The 22,504-nt window shown below is 48.9% G+C and overlaps 1 protein-coding gene across 3 annotated transcripts in view; it reads right to left on the minus strand.

Annotated features, from left to right (window-relative positions):
• Positions 1-1,193: 1,193 nt before the first annotated feature.
• TRANK1 (tetratricopeptide repeat and ankyrin repeat containing 1) overlaps positions 1,194-22,504 on the minus strand; it is an 86,456-nt gene continuing 65,145 nt past the window's right edge. For all 3 annotated transcript variants that reach the window (XM_057706041.1, XM_057706042.1, XM_057706043.1), the window contains 7 exons: positions 20,431-20,519; positions 18,010-18,113; positions 17,780-17,912; positions 11,643-11,788; positions 4,668-7,717; positions 3,703-3,801; positions 1,194-2,693 (listed from right to left, as the gene is read on the minus strand). In XM_057706041.1, the coding sequence (XP_057562024.1) occupies positions 2,593-2,693; positions 3,703-3,801; positions 4,668-7,717; positions 11,643-11,788; positions 17,780-17,912; positions 18,010-18,113; positions 20,431-20,519 (3,722 nt within the window). In that variant the 3' untranslated portion in view covers positions 1,194-2,592. The remainder of the gene's footprint in view (positions 2,694-3,702; positions 3,802-4,667; positions 7,718-11,642; positions 11,789-17,779; positions 17,913-18,009; positions 18,114-20,430; positions 20,520-22,504) is intronic.

Below are 22,504 nucleotides of genomic sequence, written 5' to 3' on the forward strand. Positions count from 1 at the left end.
GCCACTGAGGAGGGTGAGATGCTGTGTCCTCAGCAGAGAACATACGATTCTGAGTACTGTTAGGATTCTGCAGAACTGGGAGGCAGATTTCTCAACAACAACCCACCTAAAGAACACCCAGTACCTGGCTGATGGCTTTCCCTCCCCCTTAGCAAGCGAGGAGACACATTTTTCTGCATGGCGGGGGGGAGTGAGGCTCAGCTCTGCACTGTTGCTGGCAGGCCTGCTGTCTCTGTCCTGGTAAGGTGTGTGGTTCAACAAGGAGACGCCCCATGAACTCAACCTCTATGCTGTTATGGGGGCTGCTGGGCAGGGAGATGGTTCCTGGGGGCCCCACCTGGCTTGCACTCTACAGGCAGAATCTCCGAAGCATGTTTAGAGGGACAGGATTGGATAAAGACAGTCTCAGTGCTGAGGAAAGATACTTGTGGCAGAGGGAGAGCAGTTAGCTGCTGTGTCGATTTACCCATCCTCTAGATCAGGCACTGAAGGATGACCCAGGGATGCAGATTTCTAGCAATTACATGGTATTGATCTGGGAACACACTGAAGGCAACTCAGACCCTGAGTAAGCCTGCTGGAGACAGCCCCGGAGAAGAGAGAAAGAGAGAGGTCAGGCACTGAGATTAAGATGGTGTCATGGCTGGAGGGCCCGTGAATGCCAGATTCCCCGCCTGCAGAGACCCTGAAGGAGACAGATGCCCGAGGAGGAATGACCAGCACAAGTGGCACCATGCTGTGTCGCTGTTAAATACTGGGCCCCAAACCCGCCACCCCAGATCCCCATTCTGCTGCATTCTGGCCTTCGGGAAGTATGGACCAGGTCTGACTTGTCCCGGGCTATACAGCTCCTTGGGGAAGGACCAGGATCCGATTCCAGGTCTCCTGTCTCCCAGGGAAGTGTTCTTGTTATAGGGCACAGTCAAAACCCCTTCCAGTCCACACCCTGCTTGCGTAGAAACATCCAAAAGGAAAGAATTCACACAGGCAGGCCCTCAAGAGATCATGCAACCAACCAGCTGCGGGTCTCTGGGCCCCTGGATTTCTCAGTTTCAGAAGACACAGCAAGCTTCTGACCACCAGCTGACCAGAAAGAACCCGCTCCAAGATGTACCTCTTTACCCTCTGAGTAGAGATGAGAAATAAACAAGTGGACAGCTGCATGTAAGAGAAATGATTTACCTTTATAAAAATGGGATAATACAGCAAGATTTGATTGGTTTTCTCTTCCCTTTTTTTTTTCCTGGCAAGTGAAGTTTATAAAAACATCTGGAATAAAAATTAGAACCATAACCTAATAAAAATTAGAAACCTTACATTTCAAGGAAACAGAGTCATTTAGAAAGACAATGCAGAAAAAAACAAAGAGCCGTCAAAGCAGCGGTAGCACGGGGAGAAGGCTGGTTCCACGGTGATGCTGACATGGTGACGGACCCACGTGAGCCTGACCTTGGGCAGCAGGCCAGGCTGAGAGGTGGGGCACGGGGAGGGCCGTGACCACGAGAGGCGGGCGAGCTTCCAGAAGGGGGCAATCTGATGGCTCAGGGGGCGGCAGTGGCCTCCTGCAAAGAGGCCCAGGGCCCCCTCTTCTTCCCAGACCTGCCCGCCACGGGGCGGTGAGTCACGGCCAAATCCCCGCAGATCGACACCGCAAGGCGGGCTTCTCCTCTGTCTGACTGTCCCCAGCCTGCAGCTCTGCCGGTTCCAGTGCCCCCATGGGGAGATCGGTGAGGGGAAACTCATCGGAACGTCCAGGTAAGCTAGGACGGCAAACTTGCCAGGGAGACCCAAGGAAACGAGACGTAGAGGGCTACATACAAAACACTGTTTGGAAGGTCTGCACCAGAGCCAAGGTAGGGTTGGAACAACCTCGGAGAGACAGGCCGGGAACTCCCAGCAACATCCCCTGGCCTTTCCTTCTAGAGGGCCGGTCCTGAGGCTGGCCGCCCGGAAGACAGTGGGGAGATCTTGACTACATTCTGAGGTAGTCTAATCACGCCTTGCACAGGCAGCTGAGAACGGTCTCAAAACACGGGGTGGGCGGGGAAGGCAGCAGAAAGTTGCCACACAGAGAAAAGGCTAACATACATAACAGAAGGAACCACGCCACAGGTGGGCTCGGAGATGACCAAGGGTGGCCTAGGGTCGGGGGTGGCCGGCAGTGTGAACAGAGATGAGGGGATCTGGGGTGGGGGGGTTCCCAGGCCAGGGCAGTGGCAACTCTGAAGTGAGGGTGTCCCTGCTACTAACCAGCGTCACGGTGATGATGGGCCGGAGACTCGGGGGGCCTCGGGGGGAGGGTCCCAAGGTTCCCTCCAGCGATGACTCCTCTCACCTGAGCCCGTTTTAGGGGGAATCAGTACTCCTGGACTTGAACTTGGAAAACACTTCGGCGGCCCCTGCTCGGAGGGAGCAGTCAGACCCTAAGCCACCACAGAGAGAGAACTAATAAGAATGAAAAGCAAAGGCATCGTTAAACCCCTCCCCCCACTTTTTACGCTAATGTGTATTCTTTTCCTCATCTGCCCCAGCACGCAGCATTCTAAGTTAGGATGGAATGTTCGGAAGGTTTAGGACAGAGCAGTGTGGACATCAGTACTTTCTCTTCTTCGCATATTTCCGAGGACGCCTCCTGGGACGGAGCTCACCGAAGTCTTCCACTTCATTTTCATAATCATCCTCCTGAACGACACCTGTTTACAAAGTGAAAAAACAGAACGTGCAGAATGGTGATTTTTTTTTTCATGCTATTGCAGTATATAATAATATCCTAGTAAAACCTGATGTCTCTGGGATCACTGTTTTAAATTAAAGGAAAAAAAAAAAAGCCAGAGCCAAAGTACACACCATTCTCCACAATGTTCATTTACAGGCTAGTTCCTCTAGTCTTATTTGAGAGGCTCTTTAAGTGGAAAATAAGTCAAACAAAACCTAAACTGAACTGCAGCCTTGAGCTGGTATTCCAGTTATGTTCTTCTGTCTGAAACAATCACAAAAATCATAATGCCAGCAGGGGCTATAATCTAGAGATTTTTTCATTGGCACAGACATTTGTGTCAAGTCTTTTCCAGCTTTCCCTGGCTCCGGGGTCTGCATTTTCCAGCAGCATCTGGAGTATGAGGACTAATCTGGGGCAGGTGGAATACCAGGAGGAAGAAGAAATAAGGTCCCGCCAAGAGTAGGGGAGACTTTCCAGATAACACAGAACTCGGCAAGATGAGCCTGACTGTCAGGAAACCTGACTCACTCTACACCTGTCTTCAACCCTCTGAAGGAAGATGTATGCAAGTTGCCCCAGTGGTTTTTATGTGTTTTATTCACAAATTTATTTCATATCCCCAAGCCCAGGACAGTGCTGATACATTCCAGACACTCAGTACATATTCATGGACTTCCCTGAACGGTTTTGCCCAGGCAAACATTTATCTGGGGATGGCTTTGCAACACTTGCCCACCATCAGAACATCACTGATAGCAGCCCACGAGTGGCAAAAGTTTTTGGAAAAGCAACGGGCACAAACCCTGAATAACCACCCTCACAGTCAGACGGGGGCACCCAGCCTCTCTACCGTTAACGACCTGAGTCACTGGGGTCGGTGCTTCTAGACGGTGAGCAATTACTGCTCGCATCACAGGCGGCCCCATTTCAGAACCAAGGACCACGAGACCCAGAGCATCACCCTGGCATGAAGGGCTCCTCACCTTCCTCCTTCAAGTGCAGTTCTCGTCTCCTCAGCCACTCCTGTGCATCCCTCACGGACGGGATCAGGGAGCTGACCAGCCGAGCCATGACCTCCTCCGCTAGGGAATCAAAGAACAAGAGCTCTGAGTGACAGGGCGGCTGCAGGGACCAGGACACCCAGGACTGGAGCCAGAGCCCCCACCTCCCAGGGAGCTTGTCCCTGCTTCCCCTGAGAGAAAGGGCAGCGTAAGGCTGCTGTCTGCCACCAGGAGCAGAAACTACAAGCAGATGCCAGCCTGATGCCAGTGCTGCCTGTCTGGAGACACTGCCAACAGCAAGCCTCTCGAGGAAGCTTTTGTTCAAAAAGCTTTCATTACCTTAAACCAGAGCATCTGGATTCTAGAATGACTTAAAAATATGCAATTTCACTAATTTTATACATCACGTCCACTCAGCATTGCTAAGACATAGCTAATAAGGACGTCAGAGGAAATCTGATTCACGGACCACATAAGAATTCTTATTAAAGGCTCTCACACTGGGTATGGTGTGAGGACCCTCCTAAAAGGAAGAGCCCAGCTATGCACTTCTAGATCTTAGTCAAGGGTTCAGCACATAGTAGGTGCTCCAGAAACGATCACTGAATGGATGAATCAGGGGAAGTTTAGTTTCCTCAAGGCTTGAAACATTCCCCCTCTATCTTCTCCATAAAACTGGTTAGCAAACCCTTTTCTTCTCTGTCATGCCCAGGGAAACCATCCTGACCTGAGACGATGACACACCATTAACGGGGGGAGGGGTGGTCCGAATAGTGAGGCTTTGCTATAACTGGATAACACATGGTTTCCACTAGTATTTCTGCTCACGCCAAGATGCCATCATCCCCAGGTGTCATGATCCATCACGATAAAGGACTCGAGTCAGACATGTGTTCTCAAAGCCCGGGTTCTGACACCATCTGGGCCCCACTTCTGAAGGCCCTTACCGTCAGCCCAGGCCTTCCGCCTGTAGAGGTCCTCCACCGTGTCTGAGACCTTCTTGATGTTCTCCTGGACCTTCCTCTGCAACACGTCGCTGTGCTCTTTGGAGCCCAGGTCGCTGCGGACCCACACGCTCTGCTCCATGTCCTGCACCACCAGCTTGCCTTCAACAATAGCTGGATCCACCTTCTCGTGGAAAAAGTCTGAGTACTTCTGGTAGGCCACCTGCTGCCTCTGGTGGCTTTCCAGGTGGATGTGCTGCTCGTAAGACTCAATGCTCCTCTCCCGACCTTGCTCGTCTTCCAGCTCAGCCCCGGAAAGGGCCACAGCCTCAGGAGCCTCTGCCTCGAATGCCTGATTGGGGCTGAAATAGTTCTCGGGCCCATGCGTGAACTTCACTCCACACAGGTCGCACTGGGTCCGGTCCACATCGGCCTTTTTGAAGCTCCCGGCCCCAGGCTCCCTGCCCTCCTCCCTGAAGTGCTCGGCTTGGGTCCCCACCCTCCTTCTCCAGCTGATGCACAGGGACACCACCAGGCACACCCTCCGCAGCTTCTGCTGGATGGAAGCCTTTCGCTGCTTCTGCGACAGGATGGCGGCCAGGAGGTGGTCCCGGTCTTCTGAGGCTAGCTCCTCCGTCTCGTCCTGACCAATCTCACCCTCGGGTTCGACAAAGTAGCCCGTGGGGTCCACAGAGAACAGGCGGTTCAGTCTGACCTCCTCGTGGTAGAGGCCTCGGACCGTGGTCCCTTTGGTGTGCCCGCTGTCCCACTGCCAGTGGCAGTCCATCAGGTACTCCTCATCTCGCTCAAAGAGCAGGTCCTGCAGCGCCTCCGCCACCGACTTCACGTTGACCGCCAGCCGCACCCGCTTCACCACTCTGAGGAGCCTCTCGGGAACCTGGCCCGGGCAGTCCGTGCTCAGCACCTGCAGCTTGGCCTCGATCTCCTGGAAGTGGCCCGACAGGAGAGGCTTGCAGGACGGCTGCAGCACCCCCTCAGTGTTCACCAGCATCACCAAGCACAGCACCAGGGTCCGCTCCGCCTCCCCAGACACCACGTAATCAATTTCACCGAAGGCGTCGAGCAGGACATTGAAGTTCTCATTCTCGCAGCCACAGAGCACCTTGACGAGGTAGGACAGGTGGAACCGGAAATTCTGAATGGCTCTGGTCACCTCCTTGGGTCTGTACTCCTGGATGATGGTGAACACGTCCCTGAGCTCCCGGTCCTTCTTGCTGAACAGGAACTCCCAGTAGTGCAAGAGCGCGATGTAGCTCTTGGGGAGGCACAGGACGGCGTTCTTACAGAGGCGGACCAGGACTGCCCCGCAGTGGACGAACTGGAACTCCAGCAGGGCCACTGTGTTCCCGATGCTGGGGATGAGCGGCTCTTTGCACCTCTTGACGAGGACGTTCATGAAGCGGAAAAAGCGCCTCTTGTAGTCTTCTGGGTTCCTGCACACGTAGAACTGGTGGATGGAATCCTCCAGCAGCCGGATGAAACACAGGTGGGTCTTCTCCGCACTCGCATCGTCCTTGTTGGGCGCCAGCATGCCGAATTTCCCTTCTACTCCTTTCACCCTGCTGCCCCTCCCCCTGCCCCTTTCCTCCTTTTCAGCCTGGAGGGCTTTAAGTTCCCGGTTGTAGCTGTCCTCCTCCTGGTGGAGCAGCTTATCCAGCTCGTCGGGGTAGCTGGAAGAGAGAAGGAAAGCCTGCATGGCGCTCAGCCACAGGTCCGTGGACTCCCGGCGGCTTCGAGGCCTTTCGTTCTGAAACAGGACACAGATGTACTCTTTCAGAGCGGACCTGAGGAAGCGGGAGGATGTGTTACGTGGTTTGAGGACTTCTTTGCATGCCACGGGGTTTTCTGACAACACTCTCTGATGGAAATGCTTAGGGAAGAGGACATTCAGCAGGGATTTGCAGAGGCCATACTTATCCGGAGACAAAATATCGTTGATTTCTTCAAGGTCTTCAGCTAGGACTTTAGGGAATACTTTTTTGGCTTCCAAAAGCAATCCGTTGATCACCACCAGGTGTATTTTTGACTGAACCAAACACTTGGCCTCGTGACGCCGCAGAGGCCTATGGAAATCTTCACAGCGTCCATCCTCGCATTTTAAGCCCACGATAAACCTCGTGCAGATGCCCGGGTAGGTCTTCCCAAGCAGGCTCCGCGTGATCTGACAGAGCCTGCGCAGAAGGTGTTTGTTTAAGGCTAATTTCACCTGGTCCGTGGTGATCAAGAAATGCTCTTTCGTTTTCTTCTCTCTCAAGTTCAAATCCAGGTCAAAAATGATTCTTAATATGGGCCCCGGGTCGCTCTGAGCTATCTGGCAGTACGCGGCATCCACCTGTGAAATCCCAAAAAACTCGAAGCAAGACTTGACCATCTCCTTCTCGGCATTGTTGTTCACTTTCTGGAGGGCCCGGACCAGATTGAGGAGGACCTCCAGGCCCCACGGAGCCAGGGCCAGGACCTCCTCAGGCCGGGCCTCGCAGAGGCTGGTGGCTTCGTAGAGTGCCTCCACTGCCCCCGCTGAGTGGCTGAGGCTGTTGAACCTCCGGAAGGCGTCCTTGAGCTTTCCAAAGTCTCTCTGGATCACCCCCTGCAGGAAATGGGCCTCAGCGATGCCGGACGCCTGACGGGTCTCATGGCACAGGTCCAGGGCTTCTCTGAGGATGGCCTCAGTGTGGTCGACATCCGAATCCCTGGCCACGTTGAGGCGGGCGGCCGCCAACAGACATGAGGCCTGGAAGGCCTTGTCGGCGGTGAGCCGGGCAGCCTCTAAGAGGCGGCCGTGTTGCTTCATCAGCAGGGCGGCCTCTTCCCTCCGACCTTCCCTGTTGAGCAGGTCGGCGGCCTCCGTGAGCCGCTTCCGAGACTTCAGGAACACCAGCTGGTCTTCCGTGTCGAGCTTGGAGAGCACAGCCATCATCTCCTTCATCTTATTCGCGCTCAGGTACTTGGCTGCAGCTTCCAAGTAAAACTGACTGGCTGAATAGGAGAGCTGGGAGATGGGAAGGGTCTTGGCCCTTAGCATTTCTTCATACCTGCAATGACAGACAGACAACACCAATGTCAATTCAGTATCACCCAATAGAAAATTTACAAAATGTAGCACAGAACAGCTTACATAAAACGCCCACAGGTAGATAGGACCTGCAAAATAGGATCTAAAGTTGCCCAGCATCTTTATCAAGGCTTCATTTTACACCGATAAAATGAATTCTTTATTCCCCAAAGGAACTGAGCATTAGTATGTTTAATTAATGAAATACAGTGGAGTTGCAGAAAAAGAAAAAATACTAAAAAAAAAACCCCAAACAAAAACACCCCCAAACCCCCCAAAACAAAAAAAGAATAAAGAGAAAAAACAAAAAAAAAGAGAAAAAAAATTTTTAAAGCAAAATAAAAAAAAGAAATATACTAGAGTTGCAACCTAGGCAAATGACAGTTACATTGGAAAGTCAATCTGTAGAGCAGAAATTATGCATAATCAAAATTATTCTTGAAAAAAAATCCTTTAAACTTGCATAAAAGCTTGCTAATCATTTCGGGTACATAACCCTGTTCAGTCTGATACAGGATTAATGAGAAAGAATGGAGATGGGGGCTGCAGATGCACCAGCCATTACATCAATCTTCCTCTTATTAACCAACCCATGACTCTTCTCTTTTGCCAGGAATGCATGTGGTTGAGTTAGTGTGAGATGAGTGAAGCCCCAAAGTCAAGCTTCCCTTGACTTTGCTGATCGAACTGAGTATATTCCACATACCAATTTTCAAGGCATTGGGCCAATTCAATGAAACATGCTTACTTTTGAACTCTTGCAGGAGACAAAATGTGAGACATTTCCTCACAACCAGAGAGGTACCCAGGGACCTCCTGATGCCCCAGGGTCATCCCACAAACATCATATCGCCTCATATGACAGGCCCTTGGTGAAGGGGTGCAATTGAGGATGAAGGAAGGGAATATACCTCGCTCGTGAGCTTTGGCTGATGGAGTAGGGGTTATTTATAGCAAGTTTAAGGAACTAGCCAGGTATTTTCTTTTCAAATCCAAAATGTCCTCATTACATTTTGAGTCAGGCCAGTCAGCAACTGAATTCTAAATCCAGTATGTAGAGCATTCAAAAGACACTCAGAGAAATCGAGTGTGAGGCTCCAATTACTGCTAATGACATTTAGATCTCAACTCAACATACCATTTAAGAGAGTCAGTTGAATATCTCAGGAAAGCTGATAAACAAAATAATGAGAGACGCCAAAAAAATGTTTCTGGGGGATATCTATGATTATTCAATGCTCTCCTGGAAAAGTGAGAACAGATTAACTGAAGAACTGAAAGTACAAAAAAACCCTCTCAGTTGGTTTCATCACATCACCTCACAAGGGAATTGGCTTGGTTGATTACTCACGGTACACAGCACCCTGATAATTGGGTACCCAATCAATGTCACAGGGGGCACCCTATTATGGATGACAGGTTGTGTCCCCTAAAATTCATATGTTGAACCTAAATGTCCATCAACAGATGAATGGATAAAGAAGATATGGTACATATATACAATGGAATATGACTCAGCTGTAAAAAGGAATGAAATTGGGACATTTGCAGAGACATGGATGGACCTACAGACTGTCATACAGAGTGAAGTGAGTCAGAAAGAGTAAAACAAATATCATATATTAACACATATATGTGGAATATAGAAAAATGGTAGAAATCAACTGGTTTGCAAGGCAGAAATAGAGACACAGATGTAGGGAACAAACATATGGACACCAAGTGGGGAAAGCGGGGTGGGGGGGGGGTTGGGGTGGGATGAACTGGGAGATTGGGATTGCCATACATACATTACTAATGAGAAAACAAACATCAAATTGTACACTTTAAATATATGCAGTTTATTGTTTGTCAATTGTATCTCGGTAAAAGTTCTTAAAGAAAAAAAAGAAAAAAAAACTTCATATGTTGAAGTCCTAACCCCAAGTATGGCTGTACTTGGAGATGAGGCCTCTAAGGGAGTAATTAAGGTTAAATGAGGTCATAAGGGTGCAGCCTCGATCCAACAGGATTAGTGTCCTTATAAGAAGAGACACCAGGGAATTCCCTGGCAGTACAGTGGTTAGGACTCTGTGCTTTCACTGTCAAAGCCCGGATTCAACCCCTGGCCGGGGAACTAAGATCTCACAAGCTACTCAACGCAGTCCAAAAAGAAAAAATAAGAGACACAAGAGAAGGAGAGCTCTCTCGCCTACAATCTCTCTCTCCCTCCATGCTTAAGCACCAGGGAAAGTCCATGTGAGGACATAGCAAGAAAGCAGCTGTCTGCAAGCCAGGAAGAGAGTTCCCACCAGTAATCCAATTGACTGGAGCCTTGGCCGTGGACTTCTAGCCTCCAAAACTATGAGAAAATAAATTCTGTTGTTTAAACCACCCAATCAATGGCATTTCACTATGGCAGCCTGAGCTGACTAATACATACACACTGTGTATATCTTACACATAATGGCACCAAAGACCTGGATAAAGGAATATGCTCAACTACCAACCATGGCACTAGACACCTACCTTTCCATTTCCAAAAATAAACTCAATATCTTTATCTAGGTGCTGGTTACATAAGCGTAAATACTTTGTGAAAATTATGTGCTTTTTAAAAATATAAGATATATTTTAATAAATGCTAACTTCAAAATATAAAGTTTGAACACTTGGTTAATCATGTTCATTTCGTCACATGTATAATTTGGTAGAAAGCAAAGAAAATATACAACTGAGCCATAGCCTACTTTTCCAGGAGCTGTTGAGCTGAAATGCAGACTAGCAGACCCTGCAATTCTAGCTGCCTTACTCCACCAAGAAGACCTCCTACAGGCACCTACCCTATGCTGTTTCCAGATTCCTTGTCAACCACTAACCCCACCCATCTGCACTTCAGCTTTGGAACATCAGTTAGGCTGAAGGCTCAAGGAGGCTCCACTGGACAATGTATGAAACTTGTGTGTCCCACAACTGAGGGCATGTGTACATACATATCATACACATACAAGGGTGAGTCAAAAATTATCCGCACTCCAGTTATATTAAACTTCTGTTGGCCGCACTGTCTTATCAGCGCTTCCCATTCAAGGCTACTGTCTTCCCAGTCACTGCTGTGCAGATGTGAACATGTTACATCGGTTCATTTGTAACTGTGGTGTGAGCAAAAATGGATGCCATACTTGTGATTTGCAGGAAAGAAGCGTGACATGCAATGATTCGTTTTTTGTGGTCTGAGGGAGTACCTAGTGCCATTATTTATCGAAGACTTTGTGCACAGTATGGAGACAGTGTTTTGTCTGGGAGAAGTGTGTGTCAATGGATAGAGAAGTTCAAAAAAGGTCGCACAAGCGTTAGCCATCAGGAAGGAGCCGGACGCCCGTCCACGTGAAGACAGTGGTGCATTCATGGTTCGTAGCTCAGCATAAAATATTTTTTAATGAGGAAATATGAAAGCTTGTTGACAGATGGACAAAGTGTATTGAAAAGCAAGGAGATTATATAAAAAAATTATGTAATTGTCTTTTCCAGAAGTTAATTAAAATAAATTCTACAGCCAGAGTGCCAGTAGATCATGATGAAGCAGAATCCTGGCCACCCACTAGTGCTCTGATCTACCTATCCACACATCAGTGAAACTGTCAACTCAGCAGGTAAAGCTGGAGAGGACAGAACTATCATTAAGCACAAAATTGCTGGGCATATTATACACACTCATAACGCATCCTTCCTCTTGTTCTACCCCTTCTCCTCATGACACTGTATTCAAGGAGCTCTTGACTCAGTACAGAGGCTACCACTCAAGTGGAAGGACAGTGACATAGTCAAGTCACTTCAGAAGAGCAAGATAACACCTCCCCAAGGAACAACGGGAAGGCAGGGCTTGGGGGGTTTGGGGGAGGAAAGAAGAGAATAAAACCACTTACTTTTCCACTGCCACAGCAGCTTCTTCAAAAAGTTCCTCTTGGCAGTACATTTTGAGGGCTAGATCAAATTCCTGAATCTGCTCAAAGCATCTGAAAGCATCTTGGTAGCACTGGCTTCGCTTATAGAAATAGGCGGCATCTCTTATCTAGGACAGAGTAAAATTTTACTCAGAGTATTTATAACAAAACTTTTCATCCTAAAAGTAAACCAATACCATGAACAATAAAGAGGATGTCTGTATGTCTGCAATTTGTTAGAATCTAGTGAAAAACACTAAAACATAGGTAATTTAGGAAAACTAATTCTTTACAGGGGCAAAAATAAAGTGAAATCCCAACCTCACACCATGCACAAATGGAAGCTCCAGATGGGTTAAAGGTCTAAATGAGAAAGCTATTGGAGGAGAATGTATGAGAATATCTTTGTGACCTTGAGGTAAATAGAGTCTTCAACAAAACTCAGAACACACAAACTTCGGGGGAGAAATGGATGGATGTGATTACAGCTGACCCTTGAATAACACAGGTTTGACCTGCATGGGTCCACTTATATGAGAATTTTTTTCAATAGTAAATACTACAGTGTGACATAATCTGCAGTTGGTTGAATTCCTGATGTGAACCTGAGGATACAGAGGAACCTCAGATATAGAGGGACAACTATAAGTCACATGTGGATTTTCAGCTGCACGGAGGGTCAGTGCCCCAACCCCCGCACTGTTCAAGGGTCAATTGTACATCACAACTGTTCAACAAAGAGCACATCAAATAAAGTTAACAGAGAGAAGACAAACATTAACATCTAGACCAGCACTGTCAAACAGAGCCTTCTGTGAAGATGGAAATGCTCTGTATCTATCTATCCAACACGGTAGCCACTAGCCAGGTGTGAACAGTAAGCACAGGAAATGTGTGGATAGTGCAACCAAGAAACTGAATTTTTGATTTCATTTAATTAATGTTAATGTAAACTGCCACATGTGGCCACTGGCTACGGTACTAGAGTGGGCGGGTCTAGAACATAAAGTGGATTCTTGCAAACACAAGACAAAGACTTTCCAGAAAACTATGCAAAGGGTATGAACTGGCAGTTTGCCGTTGGGGGAAACTTAAATGAATAACAAATAAATGAAGATGCTTGACCTTGCTAACAACCAGAGACATGCAGATTAAAGCCACAGTGAGCTACATCCATGAGGTCTGCAAAAATGAGAAAATCAGAACCCTGTGAATGTGCTCATGGATATGGGGCACATGGACCTGTCATGCACGGAATGGTACGGCTGCTCTGGAAAGCAAAGTGGCTTTCATCTTTCACTTGGTGAAATGAAACACACGCATCCCCTGGGGTCAGCAAGCCCACTCCTAGCAGTTCACAGTACTGGAAGCGGACGTGCTGTGTCAAAGGACTGTGTGCGGCAGCTGGGAGTTGGTGGTGACTTGGATGTTCACCACCAGGGAAACAGTAAGTCAGGCGCAGTGGGTGTCCATTCTGGAATACGACCCGTGGTCAGAAACCTGGCTGGACCTTAACACCACAGCAGAGGGTGGAAAAAGCAACAAACAGAACAAGATGCTATTTAGATAAGCTTAAAATAAATATGTACAGGGAATACGACACTATTTATTCTTTGGTTACGCATGCGGATGGGGACATATATTAACTGCACCGGAACGGCTGCCAATGAGACGAGAGCAGAAATGGCCACGAGGAGGAAGAGGATGGGGAAAATAAAACGATGGTGGGTTTGTGTGAACAGAGAGTATATCCCACTCCTTCCTCTCACGTTTCCTGTCCAGCCCATCGGCTAATCCTGTCGGCTTGGCTCTCCCAACATTTGCCAGACGGGATCCCTTCCTTCCTAGCCCCTCCACCACTACGGAGGCCATCCAAGCTGCAGCATCTCAGCCTGAGCCGCTGCTCTCCCCTCCTAACTGGCCTTTCTGCTTCTACTCTTGCGGCCTACAGAGCTGTCCACAGAGCATCCCAATCATTCGTTTCCCGTCACCCCTCCCATCAACACTCTCCACTGGCTCCCCTCCCCCTGGAATAAATCCAGTCCCTACCATGGACCACAAGGTGCTATCTGATTTGTTCCTGCCACCCTCTCTGGCTCATTTTACCATTTCGACCCCACTCACCCTGCTCTGGCCAAACTGGCTTTCTTGCTGCTTTTCAAATGCGCCCAGACTTCCCTCCTTGGGGGCTTTTATCTGCGATGCCCTCCGGAGGCAGCTATTCTCGTGGTCTCTATGCAAAAGTCAGCTCCCTGGGACTTCTCTGGTGGTCCAGAGGGTAAGACTCTGAGCTCCCAATGCAGGGGGCCTGGGTTCGATCCCTGATTGGGGAGCTAGATCCCACATGCTGCAACTAAGAGTCTGCACGTCACAACTAAGAAGCCCTCATTCCACGACTAAAAAAGATCCCACCTGCTGCAACAAAACATGCCACAACTAAGACCCAGCGCAGCCTACATAAATAAATAAAATCAATAAATATTAAAAAAAAAGAGTCAGCTCCCTGACCCAGCCCACATCTAAAAGAGCAACACCCGACACCCCCTCTCCCCTCCCCCAGGCATCTTCTGTACTATTGGCTCTGTCACCTCTCTCCCACGCGAGGAAGGGAAACTACAAAGGCAGAGGCCCCTGCCCTGCTGCCTGCTGGTCGCCAAGCACCCCCAGTGCCTGGCAGGCACTAGGCGAAGGCAGGGTTACCTATGTGTTGAACACCTCGCTTCCTAACTCGACTGGCTGCACCTGATGTCCAAAGAGAAAACAGAATCAAAATGGAACAAAACAAGATGTGTGTGCCAGACTCTCTAATTAATAAATCTTAGCTGGGGTTTATTTAACGAGAGAAGCCACACGAAATGCCAAAATACGAAGATTCAGGTGTGAGGTTCTTCTATGTCCAGAGACCTCACGGACCAGGGAGCTCCCAGACCTATCTTGCCACGTCGGTCACACCCCATTAACCATAACCCCTCGCCACCGCTTCCTCTCCTTGACGAGGCTGTTTCTAAGGAAACCCCCAGGGTGAACGCAGGCCCCCTTAGGTGCAAGCGTGCACCCAACTGGGTCAAGACGGGGCGGGCTGGCTCTAAGCAGGCCCCGCTCTTGGGTCTCTGGGCTCCCGTCACCCAGAGCAAGGGCCTTGAGAGGTTTCCAGGGAAACCAGTGCTGCTCTCTGGTGAGGCAGGAAGCAGGCACGGCAGAGGAATCCCTGAAAGGAAATCTTCCGTTCCCACGCGCCCCTCACAAACCCTTCTCCCCAGGGTCAGCACACGTTTGGGGGGTGGGAACAGGGAGGTCGTGTGGCCTAAGGATTTTGCAAAGGATGGTCGATTTGAATCATGCTGGCTAGTTTGGTGGGATGGCCACAAGAGTGGCCTGAGCAAAGAAAGGGACCAGGCTCTTTCCCGGGTGGGGCTCGGAGCTGCTGGAACATGCTGGTGAGAGAACGTGGAAGGAGCTGGCACCAGGGGTCAACCCTGGGGATGTGAGGAAGGCCGGCAGGCCGTGCGTGTCCGCAGGAGCAGGGCACCCTCCACATCCTGAAGGCACTGAGGTCCTGGAGAAGGGAACGTGGGCTGGACGTCTGGCCTCCTGGGCCCCACCCCACTTTCAGAGGCGGAGCTCAGCAGCCTGGGGGAGGCACGGTGAGCAGACAAGGAGGGGGGCTCGGGTTCAGCCGGGACAGGCGCTGTCAGGCAAACAGGGGAAAGCGACAGGTTGAGGCCTGTCCCCTGTAGCTGTCACTGCTTAGGGCCCAAGGGGGTACCTTGGAGATGGAGGCCGGGGGACAAAGGAACGTGGAGAGTTCAGAAACCATTCTAGTTCCGGGAATCTTATGACCCAAACTTCCTCCCCATGCTGAAATCTCCATTCCGCCCGCTTCTCCCACATCCTAACTAGTCACATCCCACAGTAAGCATGGGGCAGGGGGCAGCCTTGGGAGGGCCTTATCTTCTCGGACACTGACTTGGGGCCACACTTCAAACTTCCCAGTAGGTCCCACCCACACCCCTCCCAATGGTGCTCTGAGGGCCCAGGAGTTCCTCCAGTTTACATACAGACATGGACACCCGCCTCCCTGCTGGACGGTCATAACACCTGACGCAGGAGGAAATGCAGCAGCTGCAGCCAGGCACCCTAGAGCAGTACCCGTGGCGAGGACCAGATGGTTTCACGTCCAACCCACCACAACAGATACAGTAAAAATGAACGGCTTCGTATTATTTACCAAGATATGGAAGCAACCTAAACGTCCATCAGCAGATGGATGGATAAAGATGTGGTACATACACATATACACACACACACACACACACACACATATATATATAATGGAATACTACTCAGCCATAAAAAAGAATACTACTCAGCCATTGCAGTAACATGGATGGAGAGTACTGTGCTAAGTGAAAAAAGTCAAAGACGATATCACTTACATGTGGGATCTAAAAAATGCAACAAACTAGTGAATAAAACTAAAGAAGGAGACTCACAGACACAGACACCAAACTAGTGGTTACCAGTGGAGGGGGAGGGGCGAGAAAGAAGCAGAGGATTAAGAGGTATGACGTATGAGGTAAAAAATAAGCCACAAGGATATACAGTACAAGACGGAGCATATAGCTGCTATTTTATAATAACTATAAATGGAGCACATCCTTTAAAAATCGTGAATGGCTACACTGTACACCTGTAACTTACATAATATTACTGTACCTCAGCTATACTTCAATTTAAAAATTTTTAATTAAAATTTTAAAAATGAACTGCTTTATGTACAGCACTGTGACGGTAGTTAATAATAGTGTATTCTGTATTTGAAAGTTGCTAAGAAAGTAGATCTTTTTAAGCTTATATTTATTTTTATTTTAGTATTTTTCGTTGAAATGTAGTTCGTTTACATTAGTTCCAGGTACACAGCACAGTGATTTGATATTCTTACAGAGGACACGCCATAGAAAGTTGGCAGGCTGGCACAGGCCACAGACTCTTACATTGGCTATAGTCTCCGTGCTGTACATTACACCCTGTAGCTTATTTATTTTATACCTGGTAGTTTGTACCTCTTCATCTGCTTCACCTATGTTACCCCCACCTCCCCTCCCCTCTGGTAACCACTGGTTTGTTCTCCGGATCCGTAACTCTGTTCCTGTTTTATCTCTGTTCGTTTGTTTTATTTTTTAGATTCCACATATAAATGAAAGCAATCTTAAATGTTCTCATCACAAGAAGAAAAGACTGTCACTATGTGTGGTGACGGACATTAAACTTACTGCGGTGACCATTTTCCAAATTATGCATCTATTGAATCATCATGCTGTGCATCTAAAGCCAATATAACATTATACACCAACTACACCTCAATAAACAGAAGAAAAATGAATCACTAAGAAAGTCATCGCCTCTCGGATGTCACAGCAATACCAAATTATCATAAAAATCTCTATTTTCCTCTTTGGAGTTAATCGTGTTGCAGATAATAAGAACCTGTGGCCTGTGCCCGCCTGCAGGCCACGCTGCGGGTTCTGTGCTCGGACCAGCAGCTCTGTCCACCAGTGCTCCCAGCGTGATGGAGATGTTCTATCACAACACGCACTTGAGAGGCGGCTAGTGAGACTACAACTGAATTTTTTACTTTATTACACTTTAATTAAGTGAGATGTTTAATTAAGAGGCCACATGTGGCTAGTGGCTGCCAGACTGCTTGGTGCAGATCTAGAGTAATTGCTTTGGACACAAAGAAACCTCCATGTAACTGCCACACCGTCCACCCGGGCCGACTCCAGACTGAACATGGGAAAGGAAAAGGCAGGACTATTCTAAAACCCGTCTTCCCTTTGATGTGAACATTTAGCCTCCCTGTGGTTAATAACGGGTAACAAACACTCGCACAGACATGGATACACACACACACACACACACACACACACAGAGTCCTTGGAACCACCTAAATGCTTGAGCAGATGGAGAAAGAAGGGCCACCCACAGAGTCGACAGGGCCAACCTCTCCCTCTTGGGAGGACAGGAGCCCATCCTGACACAGGCGGAGGCTGGGGGCCACCTTTCCATCTGTCCCACGAAGCCCAGTTCTCCCAGGAGCAGCTGTGGGCCGGGCGTACCTTTCCCAGCCTCTCGCACAGCTGGGCGCACAGCTGGAACTCCTTGGCATAGCTCAGACACTTAAGGGACAGCTTTGGCTCCTTGCAATCCAGATATGTTTTGGCCAGTTCCAAATACTCCACCTGCTTTTCCCTGGAAGGAGGAGATAGAACAGAGTTCCCATGGGATGTGACACCAGGAGATTGAACTCTCATCACAGCAAACCTGAAATGACCCCCAAGGCTCTTACTTGGGGCTGACTTTCTTGGACTTCATGTTCAGGGCGGTGTTGTGGGCCAGAGCCAGCTTCTCCTTCTCAATCGCACCTCCCTTTTGGTAACACTTGGCTGCAACCTGGAATAGACCAAAGGTTTCTATTCCCAGCAAGGTCACAGAGGTGACATAGGAACGAGAGTTAAAGCACATATTCCATGTTCGCATATACAAAGCGCTGGGTCTCGCCCCAGCCACATCCGAGGGGGAGGGGCAGGAAGGTGCTGAAATGCTAAAGAAAACAGCCTCAGTTGGGATTGATAATATACATACTACTATATATAAAATAGATAACTAATAAGGACCTACTGAATAGCATAGGGAACTCTACTCAGTACTCTGTAATGGCCTATGTGGGAAAAGAGCCTAAAAAAGAGTGGATATATGTATAACTGACTCAGTATGCTGTGCGCCTGAAACTAACACAACATTGTAAATCAACTACACGCCAATAAAAATTAAAAAAAGAGAAAGAAAAAAGAAAACGGCCCCAGAGGATAAAGCCCAATAGTGTTACCAGCTAACACTTCAGACTCAAAGCTTCCTTTTGGAAACACCTAGGAGCCATGGAAAAGGCACATCAGACATATTTTTACAGGTCACCATAATAACACCCTCATCTAATCTTCAACAGCCCTGCTCGAGATGTTTCATCCTTCTCACTGTATTTGGTAACAACCTCGGGTCAAGGACATGGAGCAACTGGCCCGAGGTCACCCAGTGGCTTTTCTGGGCTCAACGCAGGTCCCCTCTAGTTGGTCACAAGCAAGGCTCGTGGACAGTGTTGGTGGGGCAGCGGCAGGACGCCTACTACAGTAGAAATGGGGACAGAGATGGTGTCCCGCCACATCCCAGAAGGTGACTGATCAGCTCCTCAGCACATGCAGACCTGTGTGTAGCAGACAGAAGAGGGGCAGACACGTGTCCCGGGGGAATCAGTCTGCTCCCTGATCCCTTCCAGCAGAAAGTTGCTGACATCACGTCTCCAAGTGAGGACTACAGGGCAGAAAGTTCATGGTCTGCCCAGCATGTAGAGATTCAGCCTCAGCGTGGGCAAGGGAAGGGTTAAGTGGCACTTACTGATAACATGGACAGGACGGCATCGCTCCCCCTGGGCTCTCTGTTCCAGCCTCCCCAGCCCCGTGGGCCTCCTTTCATTCCCGTGACACGTGCCATGTGCCTTTCTGCCACCGGGCCTTTGCACACACTCTTCCCTCTGACTGAAGTGCTCTTCCATCTCTCCTCTGCCTGGTTCATTTTATTTATCCTACAGGTCCCAGCTCAAGGCTCCCACTCAAAGCAGCCTTCCCTGGTCTCCCCCTCCAGGACAGGTGGTTCTGGAGGCAGCTTGTCATTCACATGTGACATCTGGAACCGCTGCCACTGTGCCCTCTTCTGTACACCTGTCCTGCCTACCTGCCTACCATTGTAGCCTGCAACCTAAACACAATGCTGGGCCCACAGCTCAACAAGAATATGCTGAATGAATGAATCTCGAGGGGTTTCCATTTGTACGGTGGTTCTGAGACCCTCACTGACATGCAGCCGAAAACAATAAACTTTCTGAGTCCGAAAGCCCTTTAGTGGAGTCAAAATAAAGTCAGGTGAGGAGGACACTTTTTATAACATTCTCATCTGTACTGTTTCCCTCAAAAGATTTTAGATTTAAACATTCGAAAGGTATCTTTAAAGGGATAAAGAACTGGAAATCCACGGGCAATATGTATAACACCAGCTGTGTCCTGAAGGAAGTAAGGGGAAGACCTTACGGTTTTCTAATTTCATACCCACACCTGCTGCCCACATCATCCCTCTCTACCCCCTCTCCGAAAAAAAAAATCTTGGTTTTATAACAACAGCCAAGTGTTTAGTCTTCCGTGCCCATTATAAGGATGGGCAATGAATACGGTCTGGGCTCAGTCAACTTCTGCAGCTGCATATTCACAGACATACTATCCCCACACAACCAAACACACAACAGTGCAAACTGTCTTCTCCTCCCTTACCCTTGATTGCAGGGGTGACCACAGGCCTCCACCCCTCTCTGTATCCACCCCAGCCCCCTTACAGAGAAACTCTGGAGCTTCTCCCATCGCAAGTTTGGCCTGTTCTCCATCCCTCCTGAGAGAAGAATTCCTCAGTGGGCAGGGGCAGGACCCTCCCTCTTCCTGACATCACACATTGGCACTTGGCCAACAAGAAGGGCTGTCGTGACGGCACGGGGTGGGGGAGGGGGGGAGAGGGACCGGAAGATCTCTGCATGGTGGGTGACCTGATGTTGCAGAAGCGGCAGCAGCACAAGGACCATGACCCCTGACCCCCGCCCTGTCCTGGTGACACATGCAAGGATAAGAAACCTGCCGGTGAGGCCACGGGTCACGCAGACCTCACCCCTTACCTTCCAGCACTGGTGTTTAGCATAGTAATCTCCTTGGGCGATCCACTCCGCAGGGGTCGAGGTTTTAACAAACATGCTATCGTCGAGGTCTAAAATGAAAGAGAAACGAGAGCTTGCTTCTCTGGGGATTCCTTCACTGAAACCTGTTGCTATAGGCTCAGTTTTGTTCTCCTACCCCCCAAATTTCCAATGTTGAAGTCCTAACCCCCAGTCGCTCGGAATGTGACCGTATTTGGAGACAAGGGTCTTTAAGAGGTGATTAAGGTAAAATGGGGTCACACAGGTGGGCCCCAATCTGATCTGACCGGCATCCTTGTAAGAAAAGGAGATTAACACACACAAAGAGACACGGGGCGGGGGGGGGGGGGTGGCTGACACGGAAGAAATGCCATCTAACAGCCAAGGAGAGAGGCCTCAGAAGAAACCAAACCACTGACAGCTTTATTGATCTTAGACTTCTGGCTTCCAGAACTGAGACAATGATTCCTGTTGTGTAAGCCACCCAGCCTGTGGTATCTATTACGGCGGCCCGAGCAAACGCACACACCTATGTTGTCTGTTTAGTGTTCACGTAAGATAGAATTTAGCTTACCAAGCCAGGTCATGGCAGGTTTTGGGACAAGCGGGTGGGGGTGAGAAAGGATGTTGTTTGATTTTTGAACTTTGGTCTGCTTTTCTTTCCTAGAGATATGAATTAGAAGACAGATAGCAATTTCTAGTTCCTCCTTGAAAACCCAAAGCCATGTAGCTCTTGGCAAACTCCCCTGCCTGGGCCTTAGCAAGGGACAAGGTGACAGGATGTGACCGCACTTCCACTGTGCCCTCATCCCAGGAAGCAATTTGACACATTCTGGTTGGTGGACATTGACCGCTGCCACCACCTGCTCTCCGCCCCGTCTGTGAGCTTCAGCGGCCGGCAGGACTGCGCTGGCCCCGCCTTCTCAGGACGCCTGAACATTTCCAGTGGGGGCATGGGCGGCGACACTCCCTGGGGGTACCGAGCCACTGCTTCATAAAACACACCGGGGGCTGAACACCGAGACGACGACAGAGACAAATCTGAGCCGAAAAGGTCAGAGTCCCCTGGGCCAGCAGATGCCAACCCGAGAAGCCCGGCAGACAGACCGGCTTCGCTTAGGAGGTGCAAAAACACACACAGGACCCCCGCCACCACGCACTGTGTGCAAAGCTGAATTCGCAGAGGCTGTATGCACTGTGAGTGCCCAGGTGACATCTTATTCCCACAGCAAAGCCCCACACAGTATCTCTGCATCTGGCTGGTGACCTCTGCTGGTGCCACATTGAAGAGACCCCCAAAGGCAAAGCCACCACACTCATCCCCAGCTCCCTAGAACAGGGAGAGCAGATGTCCTCGCAAAGACTTTACCATGTGCAACTCGTAACTGACAATTAAGACCGGACTTTTCCTTGCACTCTTTTTTTTTAAAATTCTGAATTCTTTCATGTTAAATAGGGACATTTTCTCAATAGTACTCAAGTCACATCTCATTTATCTTCCTCCTTAAGAACTGCATAGGCTTGTTTTAAATAGTTTAAACACCTGTAAGAAACTACGGTTTGCTAAGAGTAGAGGTACTCTGGTTAATGCTCAAAATGCTGTGGCCAGAGGAAAAGCAAGCACTATTAAATATGAATGCAATCCTTACCAACACAAATTGAACCTTTTTTTTTCAATAAAAAAGCTAGTCCAAAAAAAGGTCTCATCCTATAAAGATTTATCATTTCCAAATCGCAGTGAAAGGAACTTAAGTAATTTACCAATGTTGTTTTCTACTATGTGCCTTAAAGATACCTCACTAAACACTGGTATCTGACACAACAGAATGACATATGTAGAATGTAACATTGTAGGGACGGTACTGAGGTTGATGGTTACAGACACATTTAAACCAAGTATTAAATGGTTACATCCTAATTATTTATATAGAACATTGGTCCAGTAACAAAAATAGAGAACCGCAGCTGACAATGTATCTCATTCAATGTTGAGAGAGAAATGGGTTAACCATTCTTTCCATTATTTTCTGCAGATAAATCTTTTTTTTATATATAT

Source organism: Hippopotamus amphibius, chromosome 13, assembly GCF_030028045.1.
Source record: "Hippopotamus amphibius kiboko isolate mHipAmp2 chromosome 13, mHipAmp2.hap2, whole genome shotgun sequence".
Classification (NCBI taxonomy): Eukaryota; Metazoa; Chordata; class Mammalia; order Artiodactyla; family Hippopotamidae; genus Hippopotamus; species Hippopotamus amphibius.